This window comes from Rhinoraja longicauda, chromosome 32 (genome assembly GCF_053455715.1).
Source record: "Rhinoraja longicauda isolate Sanriku21f chromosome 32, sRhiLon1.1, whole genome shotgun sequence".
In the NCBI taxonomy this organism is placed as follows: domain Eukaryota; kingdom Metazoa; phylum Chordata; class Chondrichthyes; order Rajiformes; family Arhynchobatidae; genus Rhinoraja; species Rhinoraja longicauda.
The window spans coordinates 28,853,466-28,872,853 of NC_135984.1; the positions used below are offsets into that span (position 1 = coordinate 28,853,466).

The window sequence follows — 19,388 nt, forward strand, 5'->3', positions numbered from 1 at the left end:
ATATTTTTACTCACAGGAAGTAAAGTAAAGGAAAGGAGTGTTGAGTTAAATCAGAAGGTAAAGGTGAAAAACCATCATCACAAGTAGGTGAAGTAGTTACCTGGAAGAGTAGTGAGAAAGTGCGGACCACGGACATACTTGGTCAAGATGTTTGGAAGTGGTAATGTGAGAAAAGTACACATTGACCATGTCATGCCTATGCAAGCACAGAAAGGGTTGAAATCAGACAAAGTAGACGAGTGAGATAATTGGGTTACCCCTCAAGTACCAGATGAACCAGAAATGGTACAAGAATATGGTATGAACAAGCGAATGGTATGTTGGCATTCATAGCAAGAGGATTTGAGTTTAGGAGCAGGGAGGTTCTGCTGCAGTTGTACAGGGCCTTGGTGAGACCGCACCTGGAGTATTGGGACGAGGGAACATCTCTAAGTTTGCGGATGACACGAAGCTGGGTGGCAGTTTTAGCTGCGAGGAGGATGCTAGGAGGCTGCAGAGTGACTTGGATAGATTAGGCGAGTGGGCAAATGCATGGCAGATGCAATATAATGTGGATAAATGTGAGGTTATCCACTTTGGCGGCAAGAACAGGAAAGCAGAGTATTACCTGAATGGTGACCGATTGGGAGAAGGGGAGATGCAACGTGACCTGGGTGTCATGGTGCACCAGTCATTGAAAGCAAGCATGCAGGTGCAGCAGGCAGTGAAGAAAGCGAATGGTATGTTGGCATTCATAGCAAGAGGATTTGAGTTTAGGAGCAGGGAGGTTCTGCTGCAGTTGTACAGGGCCTTGGTGAGACCGCACCTGGAGTATTGTGTGCAGTTTTGGCCTCCTAACCTGAGGAAAGACGTTCTTGCCTTAGAGGGAGTACAGAGAAGGTTCACCAGATTGATCCCTGGGATGGCGGGACTTTCATATGAGGAAAGACTGGATAGACTGGGCTTGTACTAGCTGGAATTTAGAAGACTGAGGGGGAAATACACATAAAATTGTATATACCACATACGCCCTCATTTTATTCCGGTTGTATAAAAGTAAACTATCAGACAAGATTGTAATAATTTCATACCGTCGGTTATATTCAAAACAAAATGTCCACCAGGATTTTTTTTAAAATTAGGGTGGAAGGAGTTGTAATACCACCAACTTTGGTGGAGGATTGTAAATGTTTGAATAAAACACAGTGCAATAGACAATAGACAATAGACAATAGACAATAGACAATAGGTGCAGGAGTAGGCCATTCAGCCCTTTGAGCCAGCACCGCCATTCAATGCGATCATGGCTGATCACTCTCAATCAGTACCCCGTTCCTGCCTTCTCCCCATACACCCTCACTCCGCTATCCTTAAGAGCTCTATCCAGCTCTCTCTTGAAAGCATCCAACGAACTGGCCTCCACTGCCTTCTGAGGCAGAGAATTCCACACCTTCACCACTCTCTGACTGAAAAAGTTCTCCCTCATCTCCGTTCTAAATGGCCTACCCCTTATTCTTAAACTGTGGCCCCTTGTTCTGGACTCCCCCAACATTGGGAACATGTTTCCTGCCTCTAATGTGTCCAATCCCCTAATTATCTTATATGTTTCAATAAGATCCCCCCTCATCCTTCTAAATTCCAGTGTATACAAGCCCAATCGCTCCAGCCTTTCAACATACGACAGTCCCGCCATTCCGGGAATTAACCTAGTGAACCTACGCTGCACGCCCTCCATAGCAAGAATATCCTTCCTCAAATTTGGAGACCAAAACTGCACACAGTACTCCAGGTGCGGTCTCACCAGGGCCCGGTACAACTGTAGAAGGACCTCTTTGCTCCTGTACTCAACTTCTCTTGTTACGAAGGCCAACATTCCATTGGCTTTCTTCACTGCCTGCTGTACCTGCATGCTTCCTTTCATTGACTGATGCACTAGACACCCAGATCTCGTTGAACTCCCCCTCCTCCTAACTTGACACCATTCAGATAATAATCTGCCTTTCTATTCTTACTTCCACAGTGAATAACCTCACACTTATCTACATTAAACTGCATCTGCCATGTATCCGCCCACTCACACAACCTGTCCAAGTCACCCTGCAGCCTTATTGCATCTTCCTCACAATTCACACAACCCCCCAGCTTAGTATCATCTGCAAATTTGCTAATGGTACTTTTAATCCCTTCGTCTAAGTCATTAATGTATATCGTAAATAGCTGGGGTCCCAGCACCGAACCTTGCGGTACCCCACTGGTCACTGCCTGCCATTCCGAAAGGGACCCATTTATCCCCACTCTTTGCTTTCTGTCTGTCAACCAATTTTCTATCCATGTCAGTACCCTACCCCCAATACCATGTGCCCTAATTTTGCCCACTAATCTCCTATGTGGGACCTTGTCGAAGGCTTTCTGAAAGTCGAGGTACACCACATCCACTGACTCTCCCCTGTCAATTTTCCTAGTTACATCCTCAAAAAATTCCAGTAGATTTGTCAAGCATGATTTCCCCTTCGTAAATCCATGCTGACTCGGAATGATCCCGTTACTGCTATCCAAATGCTCAACAATTTCGTCTTTTATAATTGACTCCAGCATCTTCCCCACCACTGATGTCAGACTAACTGGTCTATAATTACCCGTTTTCTCTCTCCCTCCTTTCTTAAAAAGTGGGATAACATTTGCTATCCTCCAATCCACAGGAACTGATCCTGAATCTATAGAACATTGAAAAATGATCTCCAATGCTTCCACTATTTCTAGAGCCACCTCCTTAAGTACCCTGGGATGCAGACCATCAGGCCCTGGGGATTTATCAGCCTTCAGTCCCATCAGTCTACCCAAAACCATTTCCTGCCTAATGTGGATTTCCTTCAGTTCCTCCATCACGCTAGGTTCTCCGGCCCCTAGAACATTTGGGAGATTGTGTGTATCCAAAGACAGATCCAAAGTAACGGTTTAACTCGTCTGCCATTTCTTTGTTCCCCATAATAAATTCCCCTGCTTCTGTCTTCAAGGGACCCACATTTGCCTTGACTATTTTTTTCCTCTTCACGTACTTAAAAAAACTTTTGCTATCCTCCTTTATATTATTGGCTAGTTTACCCTCGTACCTCATCTTTTCTCCCCGTATTGCCTTTTTAGTTAACTTTTGTTGCTCTTTAAAAGAGTCCCAATCCTCTATCTTCCCACTCTTCTTTGCTATGTTATACTTCCTCTCCTTAATTTTTATGCTGTCCCTGACTTCCCTTGTCAGCCACAGGTGTCTCTTACTCCCCTTAGAGTCTTTCCACCTCTTTGGAATAAATTGATCCTGCAACATCTGCATTATTCCCAGGAATACCTGCCATTGCTGTTCTACCGTCTTCCCTGCTAGGGCCTCCTTCCAGTCAATTTTGGCCAGCTCCTGCCTCATGCCTCTGTAATCCCCTTTGCTATACTGTAATACCGACACTTCCGATTTTCCCTTCTGCCTTTCCATTTGCAGAGTAAAACTTATCATGTTGTGATCACTGCCTCCTAATGGCTCTTTTACCTCTAGTCCCCTTATCAGATCAGGATCATTACTCAACACTAAATCCAGAATTACATTCTCCCTGGTAGGCTCCAGTACAAGCTGTTCTAAGAATCCATCTCGAAGGCACACTACAAACTCTCTTTCCTGGGGTCCATTTCCAACCTGATTTTCCCAGTCTACCTGCATGTTGAAATCTCCCATAACCACCGTAGCATTACATTTTTGACACGCCAATTTTATCTCCTGATTCAACTTGCACCCTATGTCCTGTGCAGCCATTGAGTTAACTTGTTATCCTGTGTCTGAGCTCAAGATATCACAGATAGTTTTCCACATTGGCAGTTTATTGTCAATATTGTACTGGCAGTGAAGCATCTTGTGTAGGTGTACAGCCACTTCTGGGGCATCATCATTATAGTCGCCTGTTGTCTGGTCCCACAACCATGCCTTATATTGTGCTATCATCTATTTCTTAATATCTAACAGAATGGATTATTTTGGCTGCAGACTGACTTCTATGATGTGGTGACCTCAGGAGAAAGCTGAGTGGGATTATCCCTTCAGTCCTTCATGCTGAAAATGGTGACCTACTGTATATCTGGGCCATTTCTTTGGAGTTTACTAGATACAGCACAGAAATAGGCCCTTTGACCCTCCGAGCCTGCTCCGACCAGCGATTCTTGTACACTAGCACTATCTTACACACTATGGACAATTTACAGAAGCCAAGTAACCTACAAACTTGCGTGTCTTTAGAATGTGAGAGGAAACCAGAGTACCCGGAGAAAACCCACGCGATCACAGGGAGCACCCGTGTTCATAATCGAACCGGGATCTGGTGCTATAAGGCAGCGATTGACCTGCTGCACCACTGTGCTGCACCACTGTGCTGCACCACTGTGCTGCACCACTGTGCTGCACCACTGTGCTGCACCACTGTGCTGCACCACTGTGCTGCACCACTGTGCTGCACCACTGTGCTGCACCACTGTGCTGCACCACTGTGCTGCACCACTGTGCTGCACCACTGTGCTGCACCACTGTGCTGCACCACTGCTGCACCACTGTGCTGCACCACTGTGCCGCTCCCTTGCCACGAGTGCTGGGCTGCATTGTCACAGGGGATGGGAATGTCATTGGACCCCCTCTCATATCACAGTTGTTTAGTTGTTCAACGGCTTTCATGACTGGACGTGGCAGGACATCAGGTTTGAGGTGATCCATTGACTGCAGGATTGCTTTGGTCTGCGTTATAGTATTCCGCTTTTCCTAATTACCACAGTAATCTTGTGCTTCAAATTCAGTTAGGGATCGCATGTACTCCTGGTGCTGCTGCTACTATGCTTTTCTGCACTTTTCACTGAGCCCACATTGATCCTTGGCTTGGTTATAATGATGTGCGGGCCAATGGTGAATCGAATCCTGCTGTTAGTGGCCTTTGAACCCTTTTGGATGCCCAGTGTGAAGCTGCAATCTATCGCATTTAGCCTGATGGGTGTACAAGACAAGACAATGGAGGATTTCACAATCTTCACAAGAGCTATGTTCCAATCACTCCTCCCATTGCTTTGGGGTGAAGATATATCTACAACACGTGGATGTTAGGATGTCAAACCTGTTCATTCAGTTGTTAAGTCCATCACCACTTGCCACAGCCAGTCTGGCAGTTGTGTTTTTCAGCTTAGTCAGTGGTATTGGTGATGGACATTCAACACCCAGACCTTAGCTACTTTGAGCTTCTGCCACATGGTGCTTAACACAGATTCATCAGCTTTGGGTGGTTATCAGCAGGCGGTTCCCAAACCACTGTTTGATCTGATTGTGTGAGTCTTCCTGGTATCAATGTTAAGAACTCGTTGAGGTACTCCTCCTTCGCTGCTCATAGCTGTCTCTCCGTCCCTTGTTAGATCACAACAGATTCAAGGATTGTTATGGAGCAGAGCACATTGTAAAATATGATTTTACAATCTCTGGAGAGAAGGAATGGGTGACGTTTCGGGTCGAGACCCATCTTCAGACTCATGCCTAATTTCTTTAACCTGTACATTAAATGGGAAGAATATGGTAAGCAGCAAAAGGGGAAAATCTTGTTTGCCAATACATCACATCTCCAGAAGAAAGAATAAACGTTTAAAATTTGATGCTACCGACACTCCTTTGGTATCTAAATAGGTTTCTGTTTCTCTGGATTTGAACAAAATGCTGACTGATTAAGATTAGTATTGATTCATTTTTTGTATGATGCACAATTACTTTGTTTTGTGAAACTGCAGGGAATCCATGGTTGGACAGTGAGGATTCTTCATCCAGTACAATGGTCCCAAGTGCTGATCTATGCTCTCTATTTTGTTGACAGAGAAAGGACAAGTTAAAAGAGCACATGCAGCGGATGCACAACCCTGAACGAGAGGCCAAGAACGCTGGCCGCATCCATAAGTCCAAACCTTTCAAACCCAAGATCCCTTCCACAGATTATGAGAGTTTCATGTTCAAGTGTCGTGCGTGCATGATGGGCTTCCGGAGGCGAGGGATGTTGGTCAGTACTGCCACTGTTTACACTATCTTGCACTGCCCCTGGTCAGTACTGCCACTGTTTACACTATCTTGCACTGCCCCTGGTCGTACAGGCAGTGCAAGATAGTGTACAGGCACAGCCTACATTTGCCTTTGGATTGTTCACACTTACAGTATGTTCACAACCCTTATAGGTAGGCATCCAACCACAGAAACTTGCAGTACATTTTACTAGCATTATTGCTGGCTATATAACGGTTTAGGTATATTTGTTGTCATGTGTACCGAGGTATAGTGAAAGGCTTTGCTTTGCATGCTATCCAATCAGATCAGCCAATACAACATATAATTATAATCATCATACTTGGGTACAATAGATAGCCCAAAGGGAGAGCTACAGAGTGCAGGATATAGTTCTAGGCATTATAGCACACTAGTTCCATTAACAAAGTCCAATGTCCGCAATGGTGTAGAGATGAATTGGACTGTACCGTAGCTTCTGGAAGGACCATTCAGAAGCCTGATAACATGCATGGTAGCATGATCATGGTGGTGCTTGAAGGACCGACGTTAGCCAGTGATTGGCTAAAATGATCTGTTACCATTGATCCAATTCATCCAGAAAAGCACATATTGCCAAAAGACTGGGGACCAATGAACATAACATTAAATTACTCCCAGAAAACTACAATCCACTGAATTTGTTGTGTGTAAGACAGGGAGGTAAAGGACTAGGCCATAATTTCTGGTGGGGACAACCCTGGCCTCTGAAATCATTCAGGAACCGGCACACCTTGTTGATGTGAAAGCCGTGAAGATGATGGTTTCAGCCGGGGTTTGATGTTGTGCAGAGCAAAGGCTTAAATCATCAGGGATGGTGTATGTAGCGCAAGATTGTCCCTGTACCCAAAAAGACAAGGATCACCGGTCTTAATGACTACAGGCCTGTCGCACTTACCTCTGTAGTCATGAAGACCTTTGAAAGGGCGGCACGGTGGCGCAGTGGTAGAGTTGCTGCCTTACAGCGAATGCAGCGCCGGAGACTCAGGTTCGATCCTGACTACGGGCACCGTCTGTACAGAGTTTGTACGTTCTCCCCGTGACCTGCGTCGGTTTTCTCCGAGATCTTCGGTTTCCTCCCACACTCCAAAGACGTACAGGTATGTAGGTTAATTGGCTGGGCAAATGTTTTTAAAAAATCCCTAGTGGGTGTAGGATAGTGTTAATGTGCGGGGATCGCTGGGCGGCGCGGACCCGGTGGGCCGAAGGGCCTGTTTCTGCGCTGTATCTCTAAATCTAAATCTAAAAGACGTGCTAGCCCAGCTGAAAAACATCACAAACCCACTGCTGGATCCCCTGCAGTTTGCATACAGGGCCAATAGATCGGTGGATGATGCAGTCAACCTAGGCCTGCACTTCATCCTCCAGCACTTAGACCGCAAGGAGACCTATGCCAGGATTCTGTTTGTGAACTTTAGCTCTGCTTTTAACACCATTGTGCCAGAGCTACTACACTACAAACTCTCCCAGCTGACTGTACCTGAACCCCTCTGTCAGTGGATCATCAACTTCCTGACGGACAGGAAGCAGCATGTGCGGCTGGGAAAGCACATCTCGGACCCACAGACCCTCAGCATAGGAGCACCGCAAGGCTGCGTACTCTCCCCTCTCCTTTACTCTCTCTACACCAATGCCTGCACCTCCACAGACTCCTCTGTCAAGCTCCTCAAGTTTGCGGATGGCACTACCCTGATTGGACTGCTCCAGGATGGGGAGGAATCTGCCTACAGATGGGAAGTGACACAGCTGGCGTCCTGGTGCCATCGCAACAACCTGGAGCTCAATGCCCTCAGGACAGTGGAACTAATTGTACACCTTCGAAGAGATCCCCTCCCCTTCCCCCACTCACCATCAACAACACCACAGTCACATCTGTGGAGTCATTTAAGTTCCTTGGAACCATCATTTCCAAGGACCTTAAATGGGGGGCCACCATCGACTCCACAGTCAAAAAGGCCCAACAGAGGATTTACTTCCCACGGCAACTGAGGAAACACAATCTGCCACAGGCAATGATGGTCCAATTCTATACTGCTATCATTGAGTCCGTCCTCACCTTCTCCATCATGGTCTGGTTTGGCTCAGCCACCAAGCACGACATCCGGAGGCTGCAACGGATCGTTCGCACAGCTGAGAAGGTTGTTGGCTGCAACCTTCCCCCCATTGACGAACTGTACACTGCAAGGGCCAGGAAGTGAGCGGGCAAGATCATCTCTGACTCCTCTCACACTGGCCACAAGCTCTTTGAAACACTTCCCTCTGGAAGGCGACTCCAGAATGTCAAAGCAGCCACAGCCAGACATAAACACAGCTTTTTTCCACGAGTGGTAGTTCTACTCAATAACCAAAGTCTGTAGTCTCTTTTTTGCTCTGGTTTATATTCACCCACATGTTTAGACCGTAATGTTGTATCCTTATTGTTTTGATGTGTTTATGCTTAATTCTTAATTGTTAACTGTATGTTTCATATCATATCATATCATATCATATATATACAGCCGGAAACAGGCCTTTTCGGCCCACCAAGTCCGTGCCGCCCAGCGATCCCCGCACATTAACACTATCCTACACCCACTAGGGACAATTTTTACCTTTACCCCGCCAATTAACCTACATACCTGTACATCTTTGGAGTGTGGGAGGAAACCGAAGATCTCGGAGAAAACCCACGCAGGTCACGGGGAGAACGTACAAACTCCTTACAGTGCAGCACCCGTAGTCAGGATCGAACCTGAGTCTCCGGCGCTGCATTCGCTGTAAAGCAGCAACTCTACCGCTGCGCTACCGTGCCGCCCTATTGTGTTGTCATTTGTGAGCGGAGCACCAAGGCACATTCCTTGTATATGCATACTTGGCCAATAAACTTATTGATTCGTTCATTCATTCATTCAAGATCAGGCTCAGAGACAATTGACAAAATATGGACCAAGTCAAGAAATCAATGTGAGATTGTGAAAAGAGCTGAATGAGAAGTTGCTGAGGTGATTGCTGTTTACAGTGTGGAAAACACAAGAATAGGGGTAAGCCATCAGAGCTGAAGGAGGTCCATTATTATGAGAAGCCTAGCCCACCACTCAACAAGATCATTATCGTTATTCCACCTATATTGCCATGTTCCAGCCCTATCTCCACATCCCTTGATTCCTCTAATGTCCAGAAATCCAATTATCTCTGTTTTGAATGCACATAAAGCCACAGTCTTCCAATGCCGAGATTTCAAAAGATCCAATCCTGCCTGAGTGAAGAAATTTCTTCACATTTTAGTCCTTAACTGGCCGTCTCATTATGTTGCAACATTGACCCCTGGTTCTAGACTCCTCCACCAAGAGAAATCACCCTCCCACCTACGGCCAGTTCAGCCCTCCAAGAATTCCATCTGTTTCGATAAGATCACCTTGCATTCTTTTAAACTCTCGGGAGAATAGAGGCCTATCCTACTCAATCTTTCCTCATATTACAGACCCTCCATCCCAGGAACCAGTCTAGTCAATCTTCACTGCACTAGGTATATCATTTTTAGGTAAGGAAATCAAAATTGTATTAATATTCCAGGTGTGCTCATTAAGGCTTGTACAATTGTAGTAAAACATCTTTGCTCTTATATTTAAAACCTCTTGCAATGAAGGCTACCAGGCCATTTTCCTAATTGTTTAGGAGCTGCACCAGAAAGCTGCAATTTTCACCGAGTGTGGAAAAGGCAAGCCAATTACTTTGGAAATGAGTACGAGGAATGTTGTGAAGGCAGTGAGTGAGAAATGGCTGTAATAGAGTCAAACAACACAAGAACAGACCCTTCAGCAAACCTTGTGGAACGTGAATGGGGATGAGAGGGAAAGATAGATCAGCCATGATTGAATAACAGAGTAAACTTGAAGGGACGAATGGACTAATTCTGCTCCTATAACATGAGCTTATCCATACCAATTATGAAATACTAAACTATTCCCATTTACCAGAAACCTGGTTGAGCAATGGGCAGTACCAATGTTTCTGGTGTGACAGAGGTGAAGGTAAGAAACAGGGATCTGCATTATTAATTAAAGAGAACATCACAGCAGAGATATCCTGGAGGAATGCCCAGTGGGTGCTGGCTCGAAGGGCCGAATGGCCTCCTCCTGCATCTATTTTCTATGTTTTCTATTAAGTGTGTATAGATAGTATTTAGAAGTAAGAAAAGGGTGTTCTAACCCCAACAATAGTGTTGTAGCAGCAGGTGATTTAAACTTTCCCAGTATTGATTGGGACTGCCTTAGTGCTGAGATGGAGGGGGATTTGTTTACTTTCCAGGAAGGTTTTCTGAAGCAAGATGTGGGTGTCCTTACCAAAGAAGTGGTTGCAAACAGTTGTGGTGTCACTGGGGGGTGCACATGGAGATCACTGTCCATAATTCTGGTACTTTCAAGATTGTTGGGGAAAAGATAAGACTCGTCCACAAGTTGAAGTTTTAAATTGGGGGAAGGCTAATTTCAATGACATCAGATAGGACCCCCCACAAATTTATTGGGAGAGGCTGTTTGTGGGTTAAAGGACATTTGGCAAGTGGGAAGCTTTTAAAAGTGAGACAGGGAGACCTAAGAGTTAGTATTTTCTTGTTATGGAGAAGGGAAAGGATGGCAAAATTAGGGAAGCTTGCTTGACGAGGATATAGAGGATTTGGTCAAGAAAAAGGAGGAGGCATATGGTGGGTAGACAGTAGACAATAGGTGCAGGAGTAGGCCATTCGGCCCTTCGAGCCAGCACCGCCATTCAATGTGATCATGGCTGATCATTCTCAATCAGTACCCCGTTCATGCCTTATCCCCATACCCCCTGACTCCGCTATCCTTAAGAGCTCTATCTAACTCTTTCTTGAATGCATTCAGAGAATTGGCCTCCACTGCCTTCTGAGGCAGAGAATTCCACAGATTCATAACTCTGACTGAGTTGCAGGAGTTTAAGAATAGTTTAAGAATAAGGGGTAGGCCATTTAGAACGGAGATGAGGAAGAACTTTTTCAGTCAGAGAGTGGTGAAGGTGTGGAATTCTCTGCCTCAGAAGGCAGTGGAGGCCAGTTCGTTGGATGCTTTCAAGAGAGAGCTGGATAGAGCTCTTAAGGATAGCGGAGTGAGGGGGTATGGGGAGAAGGCAGGAACGGGGTACTGATTGAGAGTGATCAGCCATGATCGCATTGAATGGCGGTGCTGGCTCGAAGGGCTGAATGGCCTACTCCTGCACCTATTGTCTATTGTCTATTGACCCCTTATTCTTAAACTGTGGCCCCTGGTTCTTGACTCCCCCAACATTGGGAACATGTTTCCTGCCTCTAATGCGTCCAACCCCTTAATAATCTTATATGTATCAATAAGATCCCCTCTCATCCTTCTAAATTCCAGTGTATACAACCCTAGTCGCTCCAGTCTTTCAACATGACAGTCCCGCCATTCCGGGAATTAACCTAGTAAACCTAGGCTGCTAGCTAACATAGTGATAGGACCAGAAGCTGTTTTTCAGATTGGAGGCCTGTGACCAGTGATGCACCATGGGAGTTTGTGTTGGTTCCACTGTTAGTCCTGTATAGTAATCATTTCAGTGGTTAGTAATTTTGCTGGTGATACTAAAGTTGTTGGTATAGTGAACTGTGAAGAATGTTCTCTGATATAAATCAACTCGGAAAATGGGCAAGAAAATTGCAGATGGAATTGAAATAAAAAATATTAGAAGCAAAGAACTGCAGATGCTGGTTTGTACCAAAGATAAACACAAAGTGCTGGAGTAACTCAGCGGGTCAGGCAGCATCGCTGGAGAAAAAGGAAGAGTCCAATCCAAAATGTCACCCATCCTTTTTTCCAGAGATGCTGCCTGACCTGCTGAGTTACTCCAGCACTTTGTGTCTATCTTTGAATCAGAAGAGTCAGGTGATGTATTTTGGGATGGTAAACCAAGACAGGACATGCACCCTGAATGTCAGGGTCTTGGGGAGTGTTGTAGAACAGATAGACCTTGGGATACTAGTATATACTTTCTTGAATGATAATATAGGTAGATATCGGGGTGAAGAAGTTATAGAGTGATGCAGTGTGGAAACAGGCCATCGGCCCAACTCGCCACACCAACCAACATTGTCCTAGCTACACTAGTCCCACTTGCCCGCACTTGGTCCATATCCCTCCAAACCTGACCTATCCATGTACCTGTCTAATTGTTTCTTAAACGATGGGTAGTCCAAGACTCAACTACCTCCTCTAGCAGCTTGTTCCAGACACCCACCACCCTATGTGTGAAAAAGTTACCCCTCGGATTCCTATTAAATCTTTTCCCCTTCACCTTGAACCTATGTCCTCTGGACCTCGATTCCTCTACTCTGGGCAAAAGACTGTACATCTACCCGATCTATTCCTCTGATGATTTTGTATACCTCTATAAGATCTCCCCTCATCCTCCTTCGTTCCATGGAATAGAGACCCAGCCTACACAACCTCTCCCAAAACTCACACCCTCTATTCCTGGAAACATCCTCGTAAATCTTTTCTGAACCCTTGCAAGTTTGACAATATCTTTCCTATAACATGGTGCCCAGAACTGAACACAATATCCTAAATGCGATCTCACCAATGTCTAATACAACTGCAGCATGACCTCCCAACTTCTACATTCAATGCTCTGACTGATGAAAGCCAAAGTGCCAAAAGCCTTTTTGACCACCTTATCTACCTGCGACTCGACTTTCAAGGAACCATGCACCTGTACTTCTAGATCCCTCTGCTCTACAACACTCCCCAGATGGCCTACCATTTACTGTGTAGGTCCTGCCCTTGTTCGATGTCCCAAAATGCAACACCTCACACTTTTCTGTATTAAATTCCATCAACCATTCCTCTGTCCACCTAGCCAATCGATTCAAATCCTGCTGCAATCTTTCACAACCATCTTCACCATCTGCAAAACCACTAACTTTTGAATCATTAGCAAACTTGCTAATCTTGTCCTGGATGTTCTCATCCAAATCATTGATGTAGATGACAAACAGTAACGGGCCCAGCACCGAACCCTGAGGCACACCACTAGTCACAGGCCTCCAGTCTGAGAAGCAACCTTCCACCATCACCCTCTGCTTCCTTCCATGGAGCCAATTTGCTATCCATTCAGTTATCTCTCCTTGGATCCCATGAGATCTAACCTTCCAGAGCAGCCTACTATGCAGAACCTTGTCGAACGCCTGACTGAAGTCCATGTACACAACATCTACAGCTGTGCCCTCATCAACCTTTTTGGTCACGTCTTCAAAAAAATCAATCAGATTTGTGACACATGACCTCTCACGTACAAAACCATGCTGACTGTCCCTAATCAGCCCTTGCCCACCCAAATGCCTGTATAACCTATCCCTTAGAATACTCCCCAGTAACTTACCAACTACAGATGTTAAACTCACCGGCCTATAGTTCCCAGCATTTTCCCTGCAGCCCTTCTTGAAAAGTTGGTATATTTGGCTTCGTTAGCCGAGGCAACGAGTACAAGAGGTGGGACATCATGTTGCAGTTACACAAATCGTTGGTTAGGTCAGAGTTGCAGTTCTCGTCGCTACACTACAGTAAGGACAATTAGACTAGAGAGGGTGTGTAAAAGATTCACAAGGATGTTCCCCGGGTTTGAAGGACTTGGGAAGTCTGAATCAGAAAACAATGAGTAACTTTTATAGCCAGAGGGCAGTGTGTAGTTTGAATAGTCAGAGGGCAGTGTGTAGTTTGAATAGTCAGAGGGTCAGTGTGTAGTTTGAATAGTCAGAGGGCAGTGTGTAGTTTGAATAGTCAGAGGGCAGTGTGTAGTCTGAATAGTCAGAGGAACCAATAGAGGGGGGTTTTGAAAAGACATTTGTACAGAAATACGGATGGAAAGGATTTAGTGAAATATGGCTCAAATGCGGGCAACGGACAAGCCCAATTGGTCAATGTGGACAAAGTGACCTGAAGGGCCTGCATCTGTCTGCAGCTGGATGAGTCCATGAAACACTCGATGTTCCATGACATCCAGCGAAGTTCCCTGGACTTGCCGTTCACTCTCACCTGAACACGTGGGCTCTGAATTTCTACTATTTCCTTGTCAAATCCATTTGTTGGATGTAAATGTACCTGTAAGTAGTTGCTCCCTGTATGCTTTTACTTGTCTTATAACAATAACACCAGCCTTCCCCCAGATCAGGATGTTAAGTTCTGTACTGTTTACTAAGAAGGCCCAGAACTGAACCTTTAGTTAGACTACATGTTGGCTCAAACCACTCTCCCGGACGCAGTTTAAAAATCCTGTTCCCTCTGTGTCTTTTACACAAAGGTGATCCGAGTTACTATTGGGGGAGATTGAAATCCCCTCCTGTTACCGTTCTGTTCGTACATCTCTCGTGATTTGCCGACATATCTGCGCTTCTATCTCCCTCAAACCCACAAAGTCATTTTAAGACCCTGCTGCGACATCGCCCCTCATTACTGCAGTGATGGTTTCCTTCACTAACATTGCAAAGCCTCTGCTTTGACATCTTGCTCATCGCAAAACATCAATAAGACTTTAAGATTGAGTTGCCTGTCCTGCCCTTCTGGATCTGTAAGGTCATGAAAATAGGTAAATGAAATAAACACTACAATTCTGCTCTCCAAAAGAAACAAGAGTTTTTACAAAAGGCTGGCATTCGTGTGGAATACTTGATGGGCAGTGAAGGTTGGGATCAAAGAAAATACTGCAAATAGTAGAAATCTGAAAGAGAAACAATGAGAAAATCAGCCGACTACGATGGAGAAATAAATATTTTATGTTGCAAGTCAACAATCTTTAGTCGTAACTGAGATAGAAGAGGGGAGAACAAAGGTGATTGGCTGTGGGAGGAGCTTATGTGACAAAGATGATGTAAGATAACAAAAGATGTAAATGCAGAATCATCTTATGAAATTATGAAAATTTAGAAGGAATGCTGAAACTAGAAAAAAACATTGGAATACAATTTTTGAACAGTGTTGCACATTCAAATTGCTTTAGAAGAGTGTAGCGAAATGAAGATTGGGACTAAGATGAAGAATTATATCTGCAATGTTTGAACTAGTAAACACTGGGAATAAAGATGAAGGACACTAGAATAGTGTAGTAGAGTGAAGGCAGAGGTCATGTTGGGAGTAAGATGAAGAATTTATTTAAAGGGGAACTGGAAGCTGAGGTGATGTTTGCACACTGAGTAGAGTCAGTGTGTCAGTCACCCAGTCTGGGTTTGATGTACTATTTCTCTCCTCTACTACAATCAGTTTGAAGAAGGGTCCCGACCCATTGTCCTGTCTGTGTCCTCCAGAGATGCTGTCTGACCCACTGAGTTAATCCAGCATTTTGTATCTTTGTAAACCAGTGTCAGCTTGTCCCTTGTATTATCTCCCGAGCTTTATCTTAACAATAAATGTTCCCAGCACCTCACATTTCTTTCAGCATGGATGTTTTCAGTTTCCAATGCATCAATAATAAGCCTCGTTCACTGCATTCAATGTTCCCGGTGTGGCCTCCTGTACATCTGAGACCAAGCGTAGACTAGGCGACTGTTTCACACTCTGCCAAGGCCTGCTGGTGTGTTACCCTCTTCTGGCTATTTGATGCCCTGACTGTCCTTCATGCAGAGTACATCAGATTGTTAGACCTGCACACTGATTCCTCAGGAAGGGGCCTGTCAGAAGGCTACAATTTATTATCATGTTTGTTCTGTTTTACAGGTAAATCATTTGTCAAAAAGACACCCAGATATCAGGATAGATGATGTGCCGGAGCTAACATTGCCTATCATTAAACCAAACAGGGACTACTACTGCCAGTATTGTGACAAGGTAAGGAGCGGGTGAGGGCAGGACTGGTACGCTGTGTGTGCTGTGACCAAGCATAGAGTTGTAGAGCAATCAGTGACATGAGTTTACTTACAGGTACCTTCAATGTGGATGTCTGTGTACATTAGGGGGAATCCTCATGGAGGGGCCAAATAATGGAAGCAGAATGTCAGTGGGATCTGGGTAGATGGATCCACAAATGGGGCAACATGGTGGTGCAGCGGTGGAGTTGCTGCCTCAGTGCTTTCAGCGCCGGAGACCCGGGTGCTGTCTGTACGGAGTTTGTACGTTCTCCACGTGTCCTGCGTGAGTTTTCTCAGGGATCGCCAGTTTCCTCCCACACTCCAAAAGACGCACAAGTTTGCAGGCTAATTGGTTTGTTAGAAATGTGAAAAAGATTTGTTCCTAGTGTGTGTAGGGTAGTGTCGATGTGCGAGGATCGCTGATCGGGCCGGACTCAGTGGGCTGAAGGTCCTGTTTCCGCTCTGTATCCTGAAGGGTGGCGGGTGAGCCTAAAGGGAGTTGAGGAAGTAATTGGATAAGTGGCTCCATTAACAGGGCCATTGATGGGCATAAAGGGAGTTGAGGAAGTCATTGGATAAGTGGCTCCATTAACAGGGCCATTGAATGCAAAAGCAAGGAAGCCCCTTTGAACATTTAGCAATCAAAGCTTTGATCTGGAGTATTGCAACAGTTCTAGGTCTGACTTGTCAGGATCTTGGAGTAGATTTGGAGGAGGTAATGAATAGAGGAAGGTGGATCAGAGGTGGATGGTTCAACTCTTCATGCGTGCTCTGCCATTTATTAATTTCACTTTCCCATATTCTTCCCTCCGTATTCCTAACTCTTACCAATTTTATAAGGCACTGGTCAGACCACATTTGGAGTATTGTGAGCAGTTTTGGGCCCTATATCTGAGGAAGGATGTGTTGGCATTGGAGAGGGTCCAGTGGAGGTTTATTAGAATGATCCCTGGGATGATTAGGTTAGCATATGATGAGCATTTGATGGCACTGGGCTTGTACTCTCTGAAGTTTAGAAGGATGAGGGGGGACATCATTGAAACTTACCGAATAATGAAAGGCCTGGATAGTGGATATCGAGAGGATGCTTCCACTAGTGGAAGAGTCTAGGACCAGAGGCAATAGCCTCAGAATAAAAGGACATCCTTTTAGGAAGGAGATTAGGAATTTTGTTAGTTAGCGGGTGGTGAATCTGTGGAATTAATTGCTACAGATGGCTGTGGAGGCCAAGTCAATGGGTATTTTTACAGATTGACAGATTCTTGATTAGTGAGGGTGTCAGAGGTTACGGGGAGAAGGCAGGAGAGTGGGGTTGAGAGGGAAAGATAGATCAGCCATGATTGAATGGCGGAGCAGACGATGGGCCGAATGGCCTAATTCTGCTCCGACAACTTATGAAATTTCTGTTTTTAATATAGTCAACAACTGAATATGTAGATAATGGGAAGTAAAAAAGTTAAACAATTCTCTGTTTCTTTGTTAGAATGTTTCTCTTGATCTTTTTCTAATTATTAAAAGAAAGTGACAATTCTGGACCCTCCAGCCAAGGGAGGCAATATCTCAGCATCTGGTCTTGTCTCCTTAAGAATGTTATATATTTCAGTGGAATCCCCTCCCATTGTGTGGAGGAGTAGCCTGGTCTGACTTAATTGGACAGCTCCTCACCCGTCACTTCCTCCTCTCCATCATCCCCTTACTTCTCCTCCCTCCTCAAGCGAGTGTCCAGGTACTGTAGTCTGTACGATCACGCTAGTCAGGAACAATGACTGTAGTCTGCACGATCACGCTAGTCAGGAACAATTACTGTAGTTTGCACGATCACGCTAGTCAGGAACAATTACTGTAGTCTGCACGATCACGCTTGTCAGGAACAATTACTGTAGTCTGCACGATCACACTAGTCAGTAACAATGACTGTAGTCTGCACGATCACGTTAGTCAGTATCAATGACTGCAGTCTGCACGATCACGCTAGTCAGGAACAATTACTGTAGTCTGTACGATTACTCTGGTCAGTAACAATGACTGTAGTCTGCACGATCACGCTAGTCAGTAACAATGACTAGTCTGCACGATCACGCTAGTCAGTAACAATTACTGTAGTCTGCACGATCACACTAGTCAGTAACAATGACTGTAGTCTGCACGATCACGCTAGTCAGTAACAATTACTGTAGTCTGCACGATCACGCTAGTCAGGAACAATTACTGTAGTCTGTACGATCACGCTACTCAGTAACAATTACTGTAGTCTGTACGATTACACGAGTCAGTAACAATTACTGTAGTCAGCACGATTACTTTGGTCAGTAACAATTACTGTAGTCAGCATGATTACTCTGGTCAGTAACAATTACTGTGGTCTGCACAATTACTCTGGTCATTAACAATTACTGTCGTCTGCACAATTACTCTGGTCAGTAACAATTACTGTAGTCTGTACGATTACACGAGTCAGTAACAATTACTGTAGTCAGCACGATTACTTTGGCCAGTAACAATTACTGTAGTCAGCATGATTACTCTGGTCAGTAACAATTACTGTAGTCAGCACGATTACTCTGGTCATTAACATTTACTGTAGTCAGCACGATTACTCTGGTCAGTAACAATTACTGTAGTCAGCATGGGGTGCTGCTCACTCATTTCCCACCTATCTAACAATGAATGTTGTTGGGTTTAGCTGTGTGTGTTTGTATATTTTGGTCGTACCTGGGGCATTGATGTATGATTTGTGAAACAGGTGTACAAGAGTGCCAGCAAGCGGAAAGCCCACATCTTGAAGAACCACCCTGGGGCAGAGCTGCCCCCGAGTATTCGCAAGCTGCGTCCGGCAGGTCCAGGGGAACCAGACCCGATGCTGAGCACACACACACAACTGAAGGGCACCATCGCCACGCTGCCGGTCTGCTGCCCACACTGCTGCAAACAGTACAGCAGCAAGGTGAGTGTGTCATCCACCCAGCTCTGGCCACTGCTCTCAATGGCCCCTCAGTAGCCTGATGCATCCTTTCAAAGAGAGGCAGATCATAGAAACATAGAAAATACGTGCAGGAGCAGGCCATTCGGCCCTTCAAGCCAGCACCGCCATTCAATACGATCATGTCTGATCATCCAAAATCAGTACCCCATTCCTGCTTTCTCCCCATATTCCTTGATTCCGTTAGCCCTTAGAGCTCTATCTAACTCTCTTGAAAACATCCAGTGAATTGGCAGAGAATTCCAGATTCACAACTCTCTGGCTGAAAATGTTTTTCCTCATCTCAGTCCTAAATGGCCTACCCCATATTCTTAAACTGTGACCCCTGGTTCTGGACTCCCCCAGCATCGGGAACATTTGTCATTCACAGATCAGTCCAGGGGATGCCTTGACTCTGATAGCAACTGTTTATCATGTGGCGGTGTGAGCAAAGAAAGACAAGCTGGTTCGATATATTATTAATCCATTAATATCACTTCAAATTAAGCATTCCC

At 45.1% G+C, this 19,388-nt stretch overlaps 1 protein-coding gene across 3 annotated transcripts in view; it reads left to right on the top strand.

Moving 5' to 3' along the window:
- prdm10 (PR domain containing 10) overlaps window positions 1-19,388 on the top strand; it is a 220,397-nt gene that overhangs the window by 161,677 nt on the left and 39,332 nt on the right. For all 3 annotated transcript variants that reach the window (XM_078426637.1, XM_078426635.1, XM_078426636.1), the window contains exons 15-17: window positions 5,850-6,029; window positions 15,784-15,894; window positions 18,658-18,858. In XM_078426637.1, coding sequence (XP_078282763.1) covers window positions 5,850-6,029; window positions 15,784-15,894; window positions 18,658-18,858 — 492 coding nt within the window. The remainder of the gene's footprint in view (window positions 1-5,849; window positions 6,030-15,783; window positions 15,895-18,657; window positions 18,859-19,388) is intronic.